Source organism: Ananas comosus, linkage group 7 (assembly GCF_001540865.1).
Source record: "Ananas comosus cultivar F153 linkage group 7, ASM154086v1, whole genome shotgun sequence".
Classification (NCBI taxonomy): Eukaryota; Viridiplantae; Streptophyta; class Magnoliopsida; order Poales; family Bromeliaceae; genus Ananas; species Ananas comosus.
The window spans coordinates 4,605,413-4,625,134 of NC_033627.1; the positions used below are offsets into that span (position 1 = coordinate 4,605,413).

General features: G+C 33.5%; 1 protein-coding gene across 1 annotated transcript; it reads left to right on the forward strand.

Annotated features, from left to right (window-relative positions):
• Window positions 1,324-11,387, forward strand: LOC109713133 (5-formyltetrahydrofolate cyclo-ligase, mitochondrial). The gene is made up of 7 exons (XM_020237098.1): window positions 1,324-1,806; window positions 5,700-5,840; window positions 7,362-7,526; window positions 8,437-8,478; window positions 8,558-8,603; window positions 10,661-10,731; window positions 10,962-11,387. Exons 1-7 carry the CDS (start codon window positions 1,533-1,535, stop codon window positions 11,093-11,095), a joined length of 873 nt encoding a protein of 290 aa, XP_020092687.1. The 5' UTR covers window positions 1,324-1,532; the 3' UTR covers window positions 11,096-11,387.

The window sequence follows — 19,722 nt, forward strand, 5'->3', positions numbered from 1 at the left end:
TTAGCGCTTAATTATTTAATAACTATGTTCCTGTAAATCAACTGTTGTGTTTTCTGATGATAATAATAATAATAATAATAACTAATAGATTTATTCATATAGTATTTTATTTTTATATAGAAATATTATTATATAATATTTTATTTATAAATTTGTAATTATTTATTAATATTTTTAAATATATAACTCTTATATATTATTAATATAAGTTTATTATAATTTTAAATATATTTAATCTATATATAAATAAATATTATAATAATAATATATATATAGTATAATACCGAATTTTTAAAAATTATATATAAAAATTATATTTGATCCCGAATTTTTAATTGGTGAACATATAATACCCGTATAAATCACGTATCCGAATAACTGCCGAATCTGTTTTTTAGCCGTATTTTTCAACGAATTTAAAAATTAAAAGGCGAATTTTATCCGAATTATATCCGTACCGAATTTTTGCCGAATCCGACTTAACTAACTATGCCTCCAACTACTAAGGTTGGTTTAGCTGCGATCGATCTCAACGTGCTTAACTAATTAATTGATATTTGAAGGGAAAATAAGAAAAGTATTTGCTATATAAAGAGTATATGAGAAAAGTTAGGTATATTGAAATGGGCAAAATGATAATTTTACAGAGATAACGGCAGTTCACTAACGGAACTTAATTTCAGGAATATATTAGAAAGACTTGGAACATAAGAAGAGTATTTTTAATATTAGCCTTCTAAGAGGGATAAATAAGAAAATCGGAAACTTTACAGGAGCACATAGACAATTGCCCCTTTTTTTTTATAAGGGGCAAGAATAGGAGTTGGAATTCTGATCTTAGAGTAACAGTCAGCTAGTTTAGACAGTTAGTAGTAAAGTCAGTCTTCTTTCTTATAGATATAACTTAGAGGATTGACAAAAAATAGTCACATTATAAATATTAAAAAATAATAAATATTTTTTTTAATGACCATTGAGTAAAATTAAATTTAACTTGTAAATTTTATAAATGGAATACCTCATTTCTAATGATAGTTATCCAATTCGGCAATCAACCTTGTAAGATATAACCTAGACTATTTTAATTTTTTAAACCAAATTTCGTAATTTTTTAATATTATTTGTTAGTTACACAAACAGTCCCAAAATAGCTTGAAATTATTGGGTTTAGACTAGTAATATCCTAAAATTGGAAAATTTGGCTTTTATAAAGTTCAAATATCTGTATTTAACAATTTCGATAATAAAAATTAATTTCAAATAACTTTGATCATAGTTAATAATATTGATCATCAATTTGAATTCTCTAATGCCAGAAATGATTAGAAGATGATGATCCAATTTACTTCTTCATTAATTTTACTCTACTTGTATATACTTTCGATCTGGACGTGACTCCTTAAAATTTAATTCCTTATAATTTCTAGCTAAAATCCCGTCTCGCCATCCAATTTATTACTGGCGTGACAACGATACGATAGTATTATAGTGAAAAAAAAAATTTTGCCGAGTCGAACCCACGACATGGGCTGATGATGGTGGGAGTCAGCAGCCCCGCCCTACTAAACCTAATTATTAAAAGAGGAAGATCGCTAGTGAAGATGGCCCACCTCGTCCCCACACTCTCCTCCCCTCCCCCTTCTCCGTGCCCCGCTCTCCCCCGCTCCGCCGCCATCACCACCACCACCAATACTACCACCGTTGCCGCCGGCATGTCGAAGTCCATCCCGGACCAGAAGCGCGCCCTCCGGTCCGACGTCCGAAAGGCCCTCAAAGCCTTCTCCCCCGCCCTCCGCGCCCAAGAAGGTCCTTCCTTTCAAAGCCCCCACCTCCCCCCGCTTCTCATAGCTTTTTGCCGGTGTTTGGATGCATGGATATCTTATTCGGCGATACCGTCCAAAAGGTCGATACGATAGAAAACGGTGGTTCGGAGTTCTAGTCTTAGCACTTAGATATCAGGTGAACCGTGCCACGTGTAATGACTGATTATAGAGAATAATATTGTCCAGAAGATTGACCTCATAGAAAATGGTGGTTCGGAGTTAGTCTTAGCACTTAAATATTAGGTGAACCGTGCCATATATACTGACTATGGAGAACAATGCTGCCCAATAGATCAATCAGATAGGAAACGATGGTTCGAAGTTAGTCTTAGCAGTTAGATATCAGATGGACCATGTCACGTGTACTGACTAGAGAGAAAAATGTTATTCAAAAGATCGATCTGATAGGAAATGGTAGTTCAGAGTTAGAGAATAATGCCATGTGTATTAGGTGAACCATAACACGTGTACTGACTATAGAGAAAATTGTAACCCAAAAAATCGATGTGATAGGAAACGGTGGTTAGGAGTTAGTCTTAGCACTTAGATATCAGATGAGCCATGTCAAGTGTACTAATTATAGAGAACAATGTTATTCAAAAGATCGATCAGATGGGAAATAGTGGTTCAAAGTTAGAGAACAATGCCACATGTATCAGGTGAACCATGCCACATGTGCTGACTATAGAAAATAATGTTATCCGAAAGATCAATATAATAGGACACGGTGATTTGGAGTTAGTCTTAGCATCTAAATATTAGGTGAACCATGCCACGTGTACTGACTATAGTGAAAAATGTTATCCAAAAATCGATATCAGAAAAAATGGTGGTTCGGTATTAGTCTTAGCACTTAGATATCAAGTGAACTATGTCACGTGTACGGACTATAGAGAATAATGTTATCCAAAAGATCAATATGATAGGAAACGGTGATTTGGAGTTAGTCTTAGCACCTGAATATCAGGTGAACCATGCCACGTGTACTGACTATAGAGAACAATGTTATCCAAAATATCAATATGATAAGAAACGGTGGTTCAGCGTTAGTCTTAGCACTTAGATATCAGGTGAACCATTTCACACGTACTGATTATAGAGAATAATGTTACCCAAAAGATTGATTTGATAGAAAACGGTGGTTTGGAGTTAGTCTTAGCACCTAAATATAAGGTGAACCATGCCACGTGTGTTGACTATAGAGGACAATGTTATCCAAAAGATCGATCTAATAAGAAACGGTGGTTTGGAGTTAGAGAACAATGCCACATGTATCAGGTGAACCATGTCATGTGTACTGAGTACAGAGAACAATGTTACCCAAAAGATAGATCTGATAGGATATGGTGGTTCGGAATTAGTCTTAGCATTTAGATATCAGATGAATCATACCATGTGTACTGACTATAGAGAACAATGTTATCCAAAATATCGATATGATAAGAAACAGTGGTTCGGAGTTCATCTTAGCACTAAGATATCAGGTGAATCATATCACGTGTACTAACTAGAGAGAACAATGTAAACATCTAGTTCGGTATTACCCAGCAGATCGATCTAATAGGAAACTGTTCGGAAATGGTCTTAACAACCCTGCTTATAGGCACGATGTTCTAGAGATCAATCTATAGGAAACGGTTTGGAAAACATCAAGCACATTTTTCCATTTGCTCAAGAAGCTTGTTGTATTTAATAGACGAGGAGTACGATCAAATGTCTAGAAAGGCCTACCATATTTTTTTGGAATAAGATAAACTATCTTATAGTTGAAATTTACTATCCCACTAAACCACGACTATTGAAATCTTCCGAGGTAAAAATATCCTCATAGCTTCCAACCCGGGCCTTTATGTTTTGGTTAACTAAAGGCCTTCAAAGCCTACTCCCCCGCCCTCTACACCCAAGAAGGTCCTTCCTTTCAAACCCCCAACTTCCCCCCTTCTTATAACTTTTCGCCGTGTTTGGATGCATGGATATCTTGTTGGGTGTTACCACCCAAAGATCGATCTGGAGTTTTAGTCTTAGCACTTAGATATCAAGTGAACCGTGTCATGTGTACGGACTATAGAGAATAATGTTACCCAAAAGATCAATCTGATAGGAAACGGTGATTTGGAGTTAGTCTTAGCACCTAACTATCAGGCGAACCACGCCACGTGTACTGACTATATAGAACAATGTTATCCAAAAGATCGATATGATAAGAAACAATGGTTTGGCGTTAGTCTTAGCACTTAGATATCAAGTGAACCATTTCACGTGTACTGATTATAGAGAATGATGTTACCCAAAAGATCGATCTGATAGGAAATTGTGGTTCAGAGTTAGAGAACAATGCCACGTGTATCAGGTGAACCATACCACGTGTACTAACTATAGAGCAAGATGTTACCCAAGTAATCGATCTGATAGAAAATGGTGGTTAAGAGTTAGTCTTAGCACTTAGATATCAGATGAACCATGTCACGTGTACTAACTGTAGAGAATAATATTATTCAAAAGATCGATTTGATAGGAAATGGTGGTTCAAAGTTAGAGAACAATGCTACGTGTATCAGGTGAACCATGCCACATGTACTGACTATAGAGAAAAATGTTATCGAAAAAATCGATCTGATAGGAAACAGTGATTAGGATTTAGTCTTAGCACTTAGATATCAGATAAACCATACCATGTGTACTAACTATAGAGAACAGTGTTACACAAAAAATTGATTTGATAGGAAACGGTGGTTTGGAGTTAGAGAACAATGCCACGTGTATTAGGTGAACCATGTCACATGTACTGACTACCTAGAACAATGTTACCCAAAAGATTGATCTGATAGGAAACGATGGTTAGGAGTTTGTCTTAGCACTTAGATATCAGATGAACCATGCCACGTGCACTGACTATAGAAAACAATGTAAACATTTAGTTCAGTATTACCCAGCTGATCGATCTGATAGGAAATAATTTAGAAATGGTCTTAAAAACCCTGCTTAGGGGCATGACGGACTGGAGATCGACCTAATAGAAAACGAAGCTTGTTAGTGTTTAGTAGACAAGTAGTATGATTAAATGTCTAGAAAGATATATCATATTTTTTGGAATAAGATAAATTATCTTACAATTGAAATTTACTATCCCACTAAAACCAGGACTGTTGAAATCTTCCGAGGAGCTAAGAAAATCCTCAAAACATCCAAACCGGGCCTTTATGTTTTGGCTAACTAAGGTCTTGTTTGGTATTGTTGCCTCTCTTTTTTTATTTAGCATAAATTTGTGTGATGGAATGTGGGGGTAGATGATGAATTTCTTGTTGTCTATGCATATGTCGTGTTTGTTTGGAGATGTCTCTTTAGCATCTGGCCAGGTTGCATTGCAAGATGGCCAACATTGACAAGAATACGAAATATATGTATATAACTTTTGGTTATAAAAATGTAAAAAAAGAGGAACATTGCCAAGGAAGGCCTAAAACTTTTACAGTAGTCATATGCTTTCAATTTACCACACCTAGGGAAGAGAGGAAGAAAGGAAACTTCATTTACAGTCTTGGTAGAAAATGAAGTGTCTTGTGTTACATTGAGTTAAAAAGGTTAAATTGCTGTTCTATATACCTTGAGCTTTTATAAAGACAAAATTGGTTGTTTCACATAGTTTTAGTGCGGGCTGTCCTGAGTTTGAATCCCACTAGACTCTCAATCTTGCTTAATTTCCATTCATTTTCTAAAAAAATCCACATGCACGTGGTCAAAATTTGCCCAGACATGATGGAAAATGTTGAGAGTAAAAGATTAAAATGTAAAATGCTATTCGCTAATAGCTAAAACTTTTAGAGAAAAATAGTTGTTTCACATCTATTGATGTTAAAAATTGTCTTTGTTTTTCAGATTTGGCCATTCAGAATATTGTTCTGAACTCTTCTTGGTTTAAGTCCAGCACAAGATTGTGTGCTTATATAAGTAGCCAATCTTTACGCGAAGTTGATACAGGAAGAATTCTTGGAGAAATTTTAAAATCTCCAGATGATGGTATGCTCACTTGTCACCTGCTGATGTACATTTTTAGTTGTTTTGTTACTTGCTATTTTTGGATCTTTTCATAGTTCGTACTTGGTCATAATCATCAGAAAATTTATGCACTTTTTGACTTAGGTTCAACTTAGAACACCTGTAAGATACATGACATAAGCTCCTTTTTCTCTTCTGTTTCACTGGCAAATGCCTTAGGTATTTCATCCTCAAATATATGTTCTCTTTCATTTTTTTTTTGTTCCTCAAATTCTTATATGAGTGCAATAATGTGATTTTCATATGGAGATGAGACTAATCGACATCAATATGCTCTAAAAATCTAGATGCAACAGAATTGTCATTTTCATTCGATTAGGTTTATGTCGAGTCCAATAAAGGTAATTAAGGATAATAATTATCTTCGTTTGAAATTGCATTTTGAGTCAATTAATGTTGGATCCCTATGCTGAGGGCTATTTTGTGTACTATTTATACTGTATTTTGATCTATGTTTTATAGTGAATCATTTTGTCTGTGCCTATGAACAGAGAAGCATAGCATATATGCTTTTGCCCTAATGTTGTTTTATGCAACAACATCAGACGGGGCTCAATGGCAAACTGACCTTAATTTTAACTTGGCATAAAGAATCTTATGGTGTTAAAAGTCTGTACATTTTGCATTCCATTCTCTACCAGCTTGAACATGGCAAAGCAAATTGCAATTGATCCACATTGTTGAAAAATTAGACACTATTTATGGGCAAATATTGCTGCTATAATGATTTTGATCATTTTAGCATTACTAGGTTTTTTTTTTGGTTTTGGCATGGGAATCATTGCTTTAAAGTGGTGGTCTAGTTAGGCTTGCATCTTTTGTACTTATTTAAATCTATAAGCATGTTGCCGTGCAAAATGAAAACTTTTGTATCTTTTTTGCTCAACCAACAAAAGTCTGTGTATAGAGTGATGGCCCAGTACAAACATCTCTCCCCTACTGTCATTTCTTATGATATGCTGCCACCCATTATTGACCAGCTGCTAATGCAGCTATTGGTCCCCAACAAAAATATGCATTCGCAGTTGGATAAGCTTATTGCTGTAGCACCAAGGAATTTCTATAACGGTTTTAGATACGTTTGTTCCTTTACCCATAACTGCTATACTTGGCCAAAAGTTGAATAAGAATGGTGTTGAGGCATGCTTAAAGATGCATCACATGATTGACGTGAGTTTTTAGTGGATTTTAGTATTTACGCTGTTAGCACCTCTTTGGCATTAACCACTGGTTAGAAAGCTATGCTGAAAACATTATAGAAAACTACAGTTTCAAGCAATACTGATTTACATATGTACATTCTCAGCCATGATAACTTATCACATGATTTAACTACAAAAACAACAGTTTTTGATAATTGAATAATTTAATATCTCTAACTGTCTATGTTGCTGCAACTGCTTATTTCTTATAAGATCTAGCTAAATGCATATCTTCATACACTATTGATTATCTGTTCTTACTATTCACTTCCAAGTCAAGGACATCAGACACAGGTTAAGAAAGAGCTTTATGTTCCATGGGTCGAGGACAAAAATAGCAACATGCGGATGCTGAAAATTTCCAGTCTTGAAGATTTAGTAGCAAATTCAATGAACATTCTGGAACCGTCTCCAGTCGATGCTAACGGAAATCAGCATGAAGATGGTACAATCTCTAAACTTTAAATAGCTTTTGATATATTTAAGCAGTGCTTCAGATTGATGCTTGTCTAGAAATTTCTGTGCTGGAAAATAGTTGAACTAGAGACTGACGCATCAATTTATATTTCAGCAATGCTTTAAAAATTATGATGTCACTAGTTGCATGGTATTAACTGTGTGTTATATCATTATCAGTTGCTCACATTGTCAATTTATATTCACCAGATCGGTTTTAATAAATAGGTTATCTAATCATTGATACTGTAATACTCTCTTGTTGTTCACATTGTTTCTTTTTAAGCTATTAAATTGTATGGCCATGTAGGGCTTTTGCACTATGGGTTTGAGTTGCATGAACAAACTCCCTAAAAAACAGCTCTACATACATTTCTTCCCCCCCAAACCCATGTTAGTTGGAGTTTTAAGCACTAGGCTGTCCTTTCTGGTTTAAATTTGAAGACCACATTTTCGACAGTCACCTCCAACTATTCATCTTTTTTCTTTTCTTTGTTATCATTCTTTGATCTTGTTGATATATGGGAATATAGTAATAATTTGCTTGCTTTGTAGAAGTAGCACAAAACATGCTGTTGGTTTTTCAAAATATTTGGAGGTAATATTGACTGTTCATTTTGAAGCATTTAGAGGTTTTTTCAATTAAAATATGAAACCTAAGTTAAGAACAAGTTGAGCTGGGCCAGAGTAAAAACTATATAGGACTTTCGATAACCTTTAGTAAACACTTACATAATAGTAAGAAGTTTTGTGTCTGATCTTTATCATTACTGAACAAGAAGAGCAATTTACTTTATTGTCGCCTTTGTTTTCTCCCATATGTTTAGAAATAGTACCTTTAGATTGTAAGAGTAGTTAAATCTTAATGCTTTGAATTTGACGAGTGTCAATGTTTGTAGTTATGCTGGCAGCAAACCCTGTTGATCTCTTCCTTCTTCCTGGTAAATTTTCAACTTCTCCTTTGATTAATGTTAACCTTGGTAATTTAAAGTCAAGCATTTATTTTTGATATTCATGCAGGACTTGCATTTGATAGACACGGACGACGACTAGGTCGTGGTGGAGGGTAAGGTCTTGTGTCCCACACATTTTGTCATTCTACAATAACACATATTCATTTAGCACTATCCAATTACTTCGAGGATGATTTGTTGAATTTGCTTACTGTTTTCCATTTTTCCATAGCTTTAGCAAAAAGAAACCAAACAGAATGGAATGTTAAGGATGCATCCTGGGATACTTATTCTTTGCTATTTTTTGGGTAGAGCACAATGGTCATCGAGAAAGCTGTTTCCTCTTTTTTTGTCAAATGTCTAGCTAGAGTGTATAGTTCATCTCTTTCTTTCTTAGTGCACTTCTACTTCTTGCCTCTTAAAAGTCGAACATACATGTTTCTCTTATGTTTTGAGGATTTCAACTTTGGCCCATATGCAAGATAAAAGCAGTGGGGATAAAATATGATGGCCCTTGTATCAATAAAGGATTTTGCCCAAACAGAGATAAATATGAGTCGTGATATATCTGAAAATGTTGGGATTGGCATATCAGGCTCAGTTATTGTTGCTGCTACTATATTTGCATGAAAATATTCCAGAAGATTTCGTGGAAATGATGCATTTCAAATCAATACCCTACGGAGAAAATTAGCATTGCTAGTAGCAATTGTTTTCAACTCTTATGGTTTCTAATAGCTGAGATTCAGCTCAAACTGCAAATATGTTAATAAAGAGTTCCACAAATAGCAAAACTGGAACTCCAAAGTGTGCCTCTGTTGTAAATTGGTTTTAATAAAATGTGTCAATTAACTCTGCCCTGTTTATTAGTAATACTATCTTTTCAGGGTATAAGGTTGCCAAAATCGAAATGTTTGCCTGGCTCTAGTTTAGCACATTTATTGCTGCTTGAGCATAGCCATATCTCTTGAATGGCACTATACCTCCAATATTCAAAACCTGCATATAACCATGTAATTTATATGGAAAGCCAAGTCAAATTTCAAGATTTTGTTAATTATATGAAACAACCGTTATTCTCTGATAGCTTAATCTATCAGAGAATGGTGTTTGTAATTTATATATTCAACACTCTCCCTCACGTTTGGGCTCGAGACTTTTTTCACAGGCTCAAGACATGGACTTAAATTGAATAGAAGGGAATTAAATTACGCTAGCAGCCAAATAGGACTCGAATTTAAAACCTCTTGCTCTGATACAATGTTAAATTATGTGAAACAACCGTTATTCTCCAATAGCGTAATTTATCAGAGAACGATGGTTTTAATATATACATTCAACACTTTTGTTTTGATCAGTCCAACAGCTGAAAATTCAAGTCTTGAACCTCTTTGTAATTTTTATCTTCGGGGTGGGTTTTTACAGTTGGGACAGCCCAGCTCCAATTTTTCTGCTTTGGCTGATACATGATAAACCACTTTGTGTTTTCAGTATGGTTAATTTTATTCTACTTTACCACTTCTGTTGTGTGTGTGAACATTTAAAGAAAGGCATGAACTTTTTAAAAATGAGTGAATGGAGTGGCTTTGCTCACAGTCATAGGCCTGATTATCCTGATGCTACCTGTTTAAACAAAAGTATGTCTAGCCGGAATGGCAATGAGACGATCATTGTTGTCATGCTTGTTTGCAAATTATAATTTGATTCTACCTCTAGGCAAATTATGTGGACCACGAAATGTCGAACTAACGAGCATATTGCGTATTTCAAAGACATTATGGTTTTAGGTCAGGTAAGTTTAATTGATTGATTTTCTCTTTAGTTTCTTCTACCTTCTTTATTTGATGATCTCTGATGTTGTATCCACCTTGTGAGTACCTCAAATGTCTTTGGTTTCATTATTTCGTGAATAGTACATAGAATGATAAGAAGCACAATTTACTGATTAAGATTATATAATTTTGTGTTCGCCGTTGAGGAGGTTCGCTGTGATTGTTTAGTACTTTTTTCTAGGAATTTTTTTAAAATTATATTATTATTATTATAGTCTGACTTCTCAAAGAGTAGTTATCGTTATTGCTCACATTCCATGAACTTTATATCAGCTTACTGACTCACTTGCATAGTTGTTTAACTCTTACAATTTGTATTTGTGCGTGCAATTCCGAAGGTACTATGATGTATTCCTAAAGAAATACCAGAAGCTCGCCACGGAGAATAACTGGAATCAGCCTCTTCTCGGTAATGTTGATTCTCAATTTTTGTTTTGCTTATGTTAAATTTGCCTAAAACTATGCTGTCCCATCTCTTCATCTGCCACCCTTCTGCTTTTTGGAACTCAACAGAAGCTACACTACAATCTGATAACGAGGCACCGAATAAATTTCCTGATAATATTTGGTAGTTTTATACTTCCATTACACGCCTGCAACACTTCATGATATAGTTACTAAGATGTCTGATGCATGCAGTTGCGCTTGCGTACTCGGTACAAATAATGGAGGAGGGCATGATCCCCGTCACCCCCTGCGATGTTCCTATCGATGCTCTCGTATCTGCCGCTGGCGTAATTCCTATCAGTCCTTCTGCCTTGGAGAGGATGTGATACTCTCTCTCTCTCTCTCTCTCTCTCTCTCTGTCCCCCGTCAAAGTCCCGTATTTATGACGGTTTTACTCGACAGATTCACTTGTACGCTAAACTTGATATCAGAGTGTGCTTCTTTCAGCTTAACATTCAGTTGATACCTAACTGTACAGGATCTGACTGTATCAATTACAACTTCCAGTTCTTTCGTCTCGTTTTTGGTTTACTTTGTTAGTGATGATCTTTTTGTATTGCTCTGATGTCGCACTGTGAATGCTCAATATACAGTTTGCAATAATTTTACGGGTTTTAACTTCTGTCTCGAACCTTTTAATTTTGGCAATTGAATTTCTGACGTCCATCAGTCTGACGTAAATCGCCGTCACCACATGAAGAGTCAATTATGTCTGTCATGTTAGCACGAAATTTTGCTGCCGGGTAATGCTGTTGAATTCTAAACCGAACATGCCCTAATCCTAAATTCACGTGTCAAACTTATATTAGGATCTAAACTTGAATTTAAAAATTAAAATTTTAATTTTGGATTCGTAATTCAATTCAAATATAAAATAATAATTTAAAATTAAATAATAATTAATATTTGAATTTAAATAACGATTTTTTTTTTCAATTCCTTTCAGAATCAAAGTTATTCCCACCGTAGTGGGAGGAATCAATTGGGAGGGATTCGATTTCCATCTGAAAAAATATTGGAAGGCTAAAATACAAAAAAAAATTTATAAATACTCTTTTTTTTCACTTTCTCTCTTTGATTTTTAAAAATATATATTTTATTCCGTTAAAATTTTAAGTTGATGCATTTAGCCTCACTATGTGGGGATTTCGTCAATATTCCATTTATTTCATATAATTTATATTAAAACACTTTTAAAAATAATAGAATATATTAAAAAAAATTTAAAGAATAAGTAAATACAATTTAATCATTTTGTTCTCTCCATTAACATTATAACTCTCTGAGGCTTCATTTGGAATTGCGGAAATTACGTTACATGCGGTGAAAAACAACGATGGAAAAATATTCTGTTTGTTTTCATATGTAATATTGCATTCCGCATATTGCGATTAGTCGGTTATAATATATTTTCTACGGTCCCCTCGGAGAACACAGAAGCATATCTCTATATGCTTTTTTTCAACTCCATTCTATCTAATAGTGTTAGATCCACCTCAATACCAAACTAAACCTCAATATATTTTTTAAAATATTAAGTGGACAAAATATAAATCTTTAAAAGTCGAAAAAAGAGTAAAAAGTTAGATATTTATGAAAATCATTTCTGTATTAGAGTCCAATTAGAACGTCAATCACTCCAATCAAATACCAACAATAAAAATTGATTATTGCATCCTACTGTTCGGGCATCAGATTCCGAGTTTTTTTTTTTTTTTTTATGAAAACTAAATTTTCATTACCAAAATATGGCAAGAAGCCAAACAAAACAGGATACCGAAGTATAGGCGTTCAAAGCAGAGTTCAAAAGAAAATACATCTTTGTCAACGAAAAAGTAAAAAAGGCTCTATATCCTTATCTAACATGCGACATAACTCTGGATGTCGATTTGCATTAGTAAATACAGAAGATTGAGGCAAGTTAGCTCTGGTAGCCAGCCAATCGGCTATCATGTTTGCCTCCCTTTTAACAAAAAGGACTTGAGTAGCAGCAAACGTACCATTTTCAATATTGTAACGTACCATTTTCACTATCCACCCCAGAAAAAAAAACAATATTGTAACGTACCATTTTCACTATCCCATCGTACCCAAATATGTGAGGTTGCAGATATGTAGACAAATAAGAACAGCTATTCCTGTCTCCTTTGGAATTATTGGTGTGCTATAAATTCCTACTGTAATTACAATTTTACCGTTTGGCTTAAGTTTTGAAAAAATAAGTTCTGCGGCAGAGCTATTTTTGATTTAGAGAACTCATTTTGATTAAAATTTGTCGAGCGTTTGACTAAATTTAAATAAAAAGTAATTTTTCTGAAGTGATTTTGTAAAACTGTTTGGTAAAATTTTTTCGATGTTTACAAATAATAATTTTTTACTAAATTTTATTTTAAAAAAATTTAAATTTTAAATCAAAATGTAAAATATAAAATTTAAAACATAAAATTTGAGAAATTAAAATTTAAAAATTAAAAAATTGAAAACTTAAAAGTCGAAATTAAAATTTAAAATTTGAATCTAAAATCCAAATAAAAATTTAAAATTTTGAGTTCAAAATCAGAATCAGATTTCAAGAAGCAAGTTTTAGCTGCTTCTGATTTTGGGTTTCGAAAATTAGAAAATTGATTGTAAAAATCAAAATCAATTTTTAAAAATAAGATTACCAAACGCTCTATTAACTCAAAAATCACTTCTGAACCCAAAATCACTTTTCAGAAGTTAGGCCAAATACCCACTATAGTTGATTCCAATATATGTACTTCTAAATAAGATTAAGTATATGTGGCAATTGATCTGTACATAAAGTAGTGATCTATACATTGGTTCTTAGCATTAGTCTGATATTCATCCTACGTGACATATTTACCTTCTCATTAGTATGTCAACGCAGAGGATTGGAACTCAAAACCTTGTATTATAATAGAAGTATTTAAAATTAACTCAAGTACTATACTATTTAAAAAATTGATTAAATAAAAAACAGACAAAAAAATATAGTTAACACCCGAAACACACAAACCAAATAGATTATCTATCAATTTTTTAACAGCACTAGTAAAAGATAATATAAAAAAAAAAAAAAAATCAAACATCCCTTCAAATATTTTCAAACTTCTAGACTCGACGAATAAAATTTAGAGTTTAAAACATATTTTGATTGTGAAGCCTCACTTCCTAAGGTCATCTATTTTAGGACTACTCTAGTCCTGACACGCTTAACTCTTAGCCACCGTCAAAAATATCATAGTCGAATTAACTCGCTAGTCTTAACCGATCTGGCAAGGCTCCGTAAGATTCTTTTCGTTAGTCTTAACCGACCTTATGGTGGAGCCGCTCTCTATCCACAACAATTATTAGCATGAGAGTTTCGCTTTCCCCGCTGTATAATCTTAACGCAATAGATATTCATCTCACATTTTCAGTATAATATTGACTCAGCTAAGACTCATCTCATATTTTCAATTGCTAATTAGTTATGATATTAATTGTGATGCCCCACTTCTCAGGAGCCATCCATCCTATAACTACTCTAACTCTAACATGTTTAACTCTCTTAATCTCTTGATCCTAATCACCGTCTAAAATACAATAGCCAGATTAAGAGTTTTAGCTCTATTATATTTTATATATACGACTATCTAAAGTCTAACATAAATAATTTTAAAATAAATTTAAAAATTTTGAACAATATTAAAAGATAAATAAGGAAAAGGATATAAAATCGTGTGTGGGCTTCTTATTACTTTGTGCGAGCGTGTTTTGTTGCATTTGTGTGATAAATGTTGGTGTCATCTTGTATTCATTAATTAATGTGGGCCCAATTCCTACTTGTACTTTTTTTTTTTTTTTTTTTTTTTCCGTGTTCAATGTTCAACAGGCAAAAATTTTATGGACACCGTGTCCAAAATTTACTTTTTGAGGACATTCTGGATGGGCGCCATGTGGCACCCGAGCCACGCGGGCCACCGTCCCTGCTGCTCTGCCTCTCGGGAGAGCAATGAATTTTTTTGGTGCACTCGGTGCACCATTTTTTGTTTTAAATTTTAAATTCTAATTTTTTTATATATATTTCTAAAATATTATAATATATACTATTAAATTATAATTAAAAATAAAAAATAAATTTTAAAATAAAAATAGTGCACCGGGTGCATCAAAAAAAATTTCGCCTGCTCCCCCTCATGGGAGAGCAACGGGGGTGATGGACCCGGCCCGTGTGGCTCGGGTTCCAGAGGCGGAGCTATTGAGGGGCCTACAGTGACCATGGTCCCTCCTAAATTTTTTAAAATCACATAAAAGTCCTTTATAGTACAAATTAAAATATTATAAATTTTAAATTTAAGGGGTCAAATTATTTTTTTTAATAAAACTTGTGTCACAATTTTTTTTCGAATTCTTTGGTCTTTTCCTTTTAGCTCTTACGGTCTTCTTCTTCTTTGAGAACATTATCACTATTGTTGCTAGTGATAATCGGACAAACTTTTTTCATTATTATCGGAGGTCGAATTTTTTCCTATAAAATTTAAATCTTGGCCCTCCTCCAACTCTTATTTTTAGCTTCGTCCCTAGGTGCAACACAGTGCTCATCGGGGAGTAGCTTTGTTTGGGGCTGTTGCCCATATAATTCTTGTTCATTGTTCAACCGTACCCAATTGTAGCTTGCCTTTATTACTCATGGGGCCGTAACGAGAATGCACGTTATGTGCGCATAAAATTTTGTTACTAATGAGGTTTTAAAACAGGGATGCAAGTGCCATCTAACCGGTTCTACCGTATCGTAATAAGATACTGCTCACATACCGGTGACATATATTAAATTTTTTTTAAAAAAATTAGTAAGTAAATTTCTTAATAAAATTTAAAATATTTTATAAAAATATATAATAATTAATTAAAATATTTTATCACTAAAGAAAATAAATATTTTAGGTTATTTTATAAAAAAGTCTTTTATGTTCATATTTTAAGATGATTTTTTATTTTATTCTATTAATATATATAATTTTTTATATTTCAAGTTTTTTAAATGAGAAAAAAAAAATTAATGAGATCCACACTTCCAAATTAAGAAAGTTGCGCCGCATCAGTTTAAGAATATGAGAATTCATAAATTTATATATATATATAGATATAGATATTTAGAGATTCTGTTAATTTTAAATAAAAGTACTTAAATTTTTGTATTTGAAGCAACTTGTAATGTCCTTAGGCTAGTGATGAAGGCAGCAAGGCATTCGGCTATGAAGCACTTTGGCAAGACGGGATGCACCTAGCTTGGTGGCCAACCTCGGTATTGGAGTTGCTCGTTGGAAACTCGAGGAGTCCGACAAGGGGTTTGATTACAGACGAAGGGTCGGGCTGTAAGTATCGCAGAGGAGCAAGCTTGGCAAAATGTTTGGATTGGTATTCCACTGTTAAGTCTGGAAGATTTATCCGTGGAGAGGACTCGAGAAGGCTGGCTTAGGTGTGCGACACTTGAGCGCCGCGCGGGAATTTTCAAGGCGAAAAAGCTAACCCCGTGGGACAAGTGGTATATTTTTTATAGTTCCTCTAGGCTTTGATACTTAAAATGTGCTATTTCAATGTGCCGTCGTTAAAATTAACGAAAAATTTTAACAGAATGGCTTATTTGAAACAGCGCCGAAGCGTAGAACTTATATTGTTTTTATTTTTTTGTGTAAGGGTGTATTTGAGACAACGGTGAAGTGCGGAGATTTATAATTAAGCTATAAAGCTAGTGTCAACATTTTTTTTCTACCACAACATGTAATCATCAGGTAAGATTTTTTTGTGCCGTTTCAATTTGGACATTGACAATTAACAGAGAAAATTTTGTTGTAATAAAAGAATAAATCGGGACCCTTCTGTCAAATTTGTAGGCTGTCACGCTTCATAGAGAATTTGGCGAGCAATAATAATAATAATTTTATCACTACTAACAAAAATAAGGTGGTGGTTAAAACTAAAATCTTCAATTTGGGGTAAGGGCGTGATTGGTTAATCCTTTCTCGGATATAAAAAAACTGTCGAGTTCATGGAACTCATTTGTGCCGGAGAAACGCGATACCGAATTCCGCCTCCGTGCGCGAAGTAGTGAGACCCAGAGTAGGACGGTCAACAAGCCGAACTCTAGCGAACTGGGGCCAGATAAATGAGTGAACACGAACTGACTCGTTAAAATATCAAATTGAAAAATCTAACTTGCGTTCGGCTTGTTTATTATTGAACCAAACATGAGTTGGCACGTGAACAACATGTTTGATTATTAGTTCTATACTACTAGGTGAAAACTTAGAATCTTAATATATAGTAATTAAAATCCATAAAATATAGATTTTTTAACATTTGGATTGGCCTGAAATCCAGATAGTAGAAATTTATAATATATATATATATATAGAGAGAGTGAGAGAGAGAGTCCGGCTACTATACTATTGGTAACATAGAGATCTTCATACTGTCAAGTTGTTTTTGATGATGCGGCTTCTGAATCGACGATCGGCTTCGGTAGACTTGTTATACACTGTTGAAAGTATTTGAAAATTAAATTTCATAATTTTTCAATATTATTTACCTATCAAATGAGTATTTTAAAAATTAACGACTGAAAATAAAAATCTCATAAAAATAATGATAAGAGGTTTGAATTTAAGATCAAAGGTACTGATCTTATTCTAAATAGTGAAGAAAAATTTTAAAATTTTATCGGATTTGGATTGTTTTACGCCGCTAAATTAACAAACGCATTACATCGGTTATTAAAATTATCAAATTTGAGACCTTTTGATCATTAGTCAAATAATGTCAAAAAATATAAATTTAATTTTTAAATATTTTCAATAGCGTAGATCATGTCTAAGAGAGTTAAGGATGTCAACGGGTCGAATTTGGGACGAATTTTTAAAAACTCGAATCCGAACTCAACACATTCTTTCATCCAACAGCTGAAAACTTAATACTATTAAGATGATAATGGTCCTGATTTACATTCTTGCTTCTTCGTTGCATGGGTCAAACTTTACTCTAATATCAGCTGACACAAGCCAAAGCTGTGTTAAGAGAAAAGAAGTATAAGAATAGAAAAGAAAGATACAAGAAGAATCAATTTTTGGACAAAGATGAAAATATTATTAATCAAGTTTAAAAACTTATTACATTAACTGAATGCCACATATATATATATATATATATATATATATATATAGAGAGAGAGAGAGAGAGAGAGAGAGAGAGAGAGAGAGAGAGAGCAGGGCTGCTGTGCTCTTAGGAGCACGGAGCCCTCCGTGCTCCTGAGCCGTTTTCGATGATGGGACATCCAAATCGACGATCGGCTCCGTTAGACTTGATCTAGGGTATTTGAAGTCTCTAGAAAATAATTTTTGCGATTTTTCGATATCATTTACCTAGTGATCGAAAGGATTCAAAATCAATAATTTTTAATGGTTGATATCTGCCGTTTTCAAGTTTAACGGTATAGAAGTATTTCAAATTCAGAATAAAATTTTGATACAAAATTCTTTATACTGTCTACAACAAGTCAATATTTATGATCGAAAATTTTAGTCTATATCACCACTTTTTATAGGATTTTATTTCAGCCTGTAAAAATTATTATTTTGATCCTTTCGATTGCTAGGTAATGATATCGAAATTGTAAAATTATTTTATAGAAACTTCAAATACGCTAGATCAAGTCTAAGGGAGCGATCGTCGATTTGGGAGTCCCATCATCAAAAACGGCTCAGGGCACGGAGGGCTCCGTGCTCTAAGAGCACAGCAGCCTGCTGCTCTATATATATATATATATATATATATGAGTGAGGCTACTATGCTATCGGAAGCACGGCCTCGTGCTTCCAGCTCGTTTTCGATGTTGCAACTTTCGAATCGCGATCGCTCCGTTAAACTTGATATAGAGTATTTGAGTACGTAAAATAATTTTATTATTTTTCGATATCATTTGACTAGTGATCGAATGAGCTCAAATCAATCAAATTTCCATGGCCGTAAGTGAGCCGTTTGCAAGTTTAAACGTGTAGAATTATTCAAATACATCGTGAAATTTGATAGAAAATCTTTATACTATATAAAACAAGATCAATATCTTTGATTTAAATTTTAATGTCATATTATTACATTTGTAAGATTTTTATTTCACCAGTTGATTTGAGCCCCTTCGTTCACTAGGCAAATGATATCGTAAAATCATAAATTTATTTTTTAGATACTTCAAATACTCTAGATAAGTTTTAACGGAGCGATCGACGGTTCGAAAGTCGCAACATCGAAAACGAGCTAGAAGCACGAAGGCTCCGTGCCTTCCGATAGCATAGTAGCCTCACTCTATATATATATATATATAAAATTGAGCTCCTATATTTTTAAAAGTACCAAGTCATTGGTGCTTGTAAGTTTTTGGCCCTTGGATTAAGAGATATGCGGTTAGGATGATGTGGGCCTCCTAGGGTTGAGTGGGTGGTTGGTTGAATAGTATAATCTAACGGTTGAAAATGATCAAAGACGTAGATCTAACGGTAAAAAACTTACAAGCATCATAGCCGGACTCTATATATATATATATATATATATATAAAGGCAATACCTGAATCCTACTATAAACCAAATTCCAAAATTTTAGCAATTTTCCTAATATAAATGTATTTAATCCTAATTTAAAACTTCTAAAACCATATTCCCAAATTTTAGAAATTTATTCTTTATAGAAAAATCCTAAAAGTCTAAAAATTCACTAACAAAATTACTAAAGTAAAATTTTGAAAATTAATTAAAATAAAATTCTAATCCAATTTAGTTTTTGATTACGTCACTAAAATACAAAAAACCTCATGTAAAAACCTAAATTTGTATCTTTTTCCAATTTTCAAAAATATATATTTTACCCTCTTAAAATTTTAGAAATATTTTTAAGGATCGTGACGTTAATGAAGATTGC

What these genes read in the sequence shown, in the direction of transcription:
- LOC109713133 (XM_020237098.1), top strand. Translation starts at nt 1,533, where the DNA reads ATGATGGTGGGAGTCAGCAGCCCCGCCCTACTAAACCTAATTATTAAA. An exon ending in CGGAAATCAGCATGAAGATG is followed by an intron (nt 7,527 to 8,436) that starts GTACAATCTCTA and finishes CAATGTTTGTAG; the next exon opens with TTATGCTGGCAGCAAACCCT. An exon ending in CGACTAGGTCGTGGTGGAGG is followed by an intron (nt 8,604 to 10,660) that starts GTAAGGTCTTGT and finishes GCAATTCCGAAG; the next exon opens with GTACTATGATGTATTCCTAA.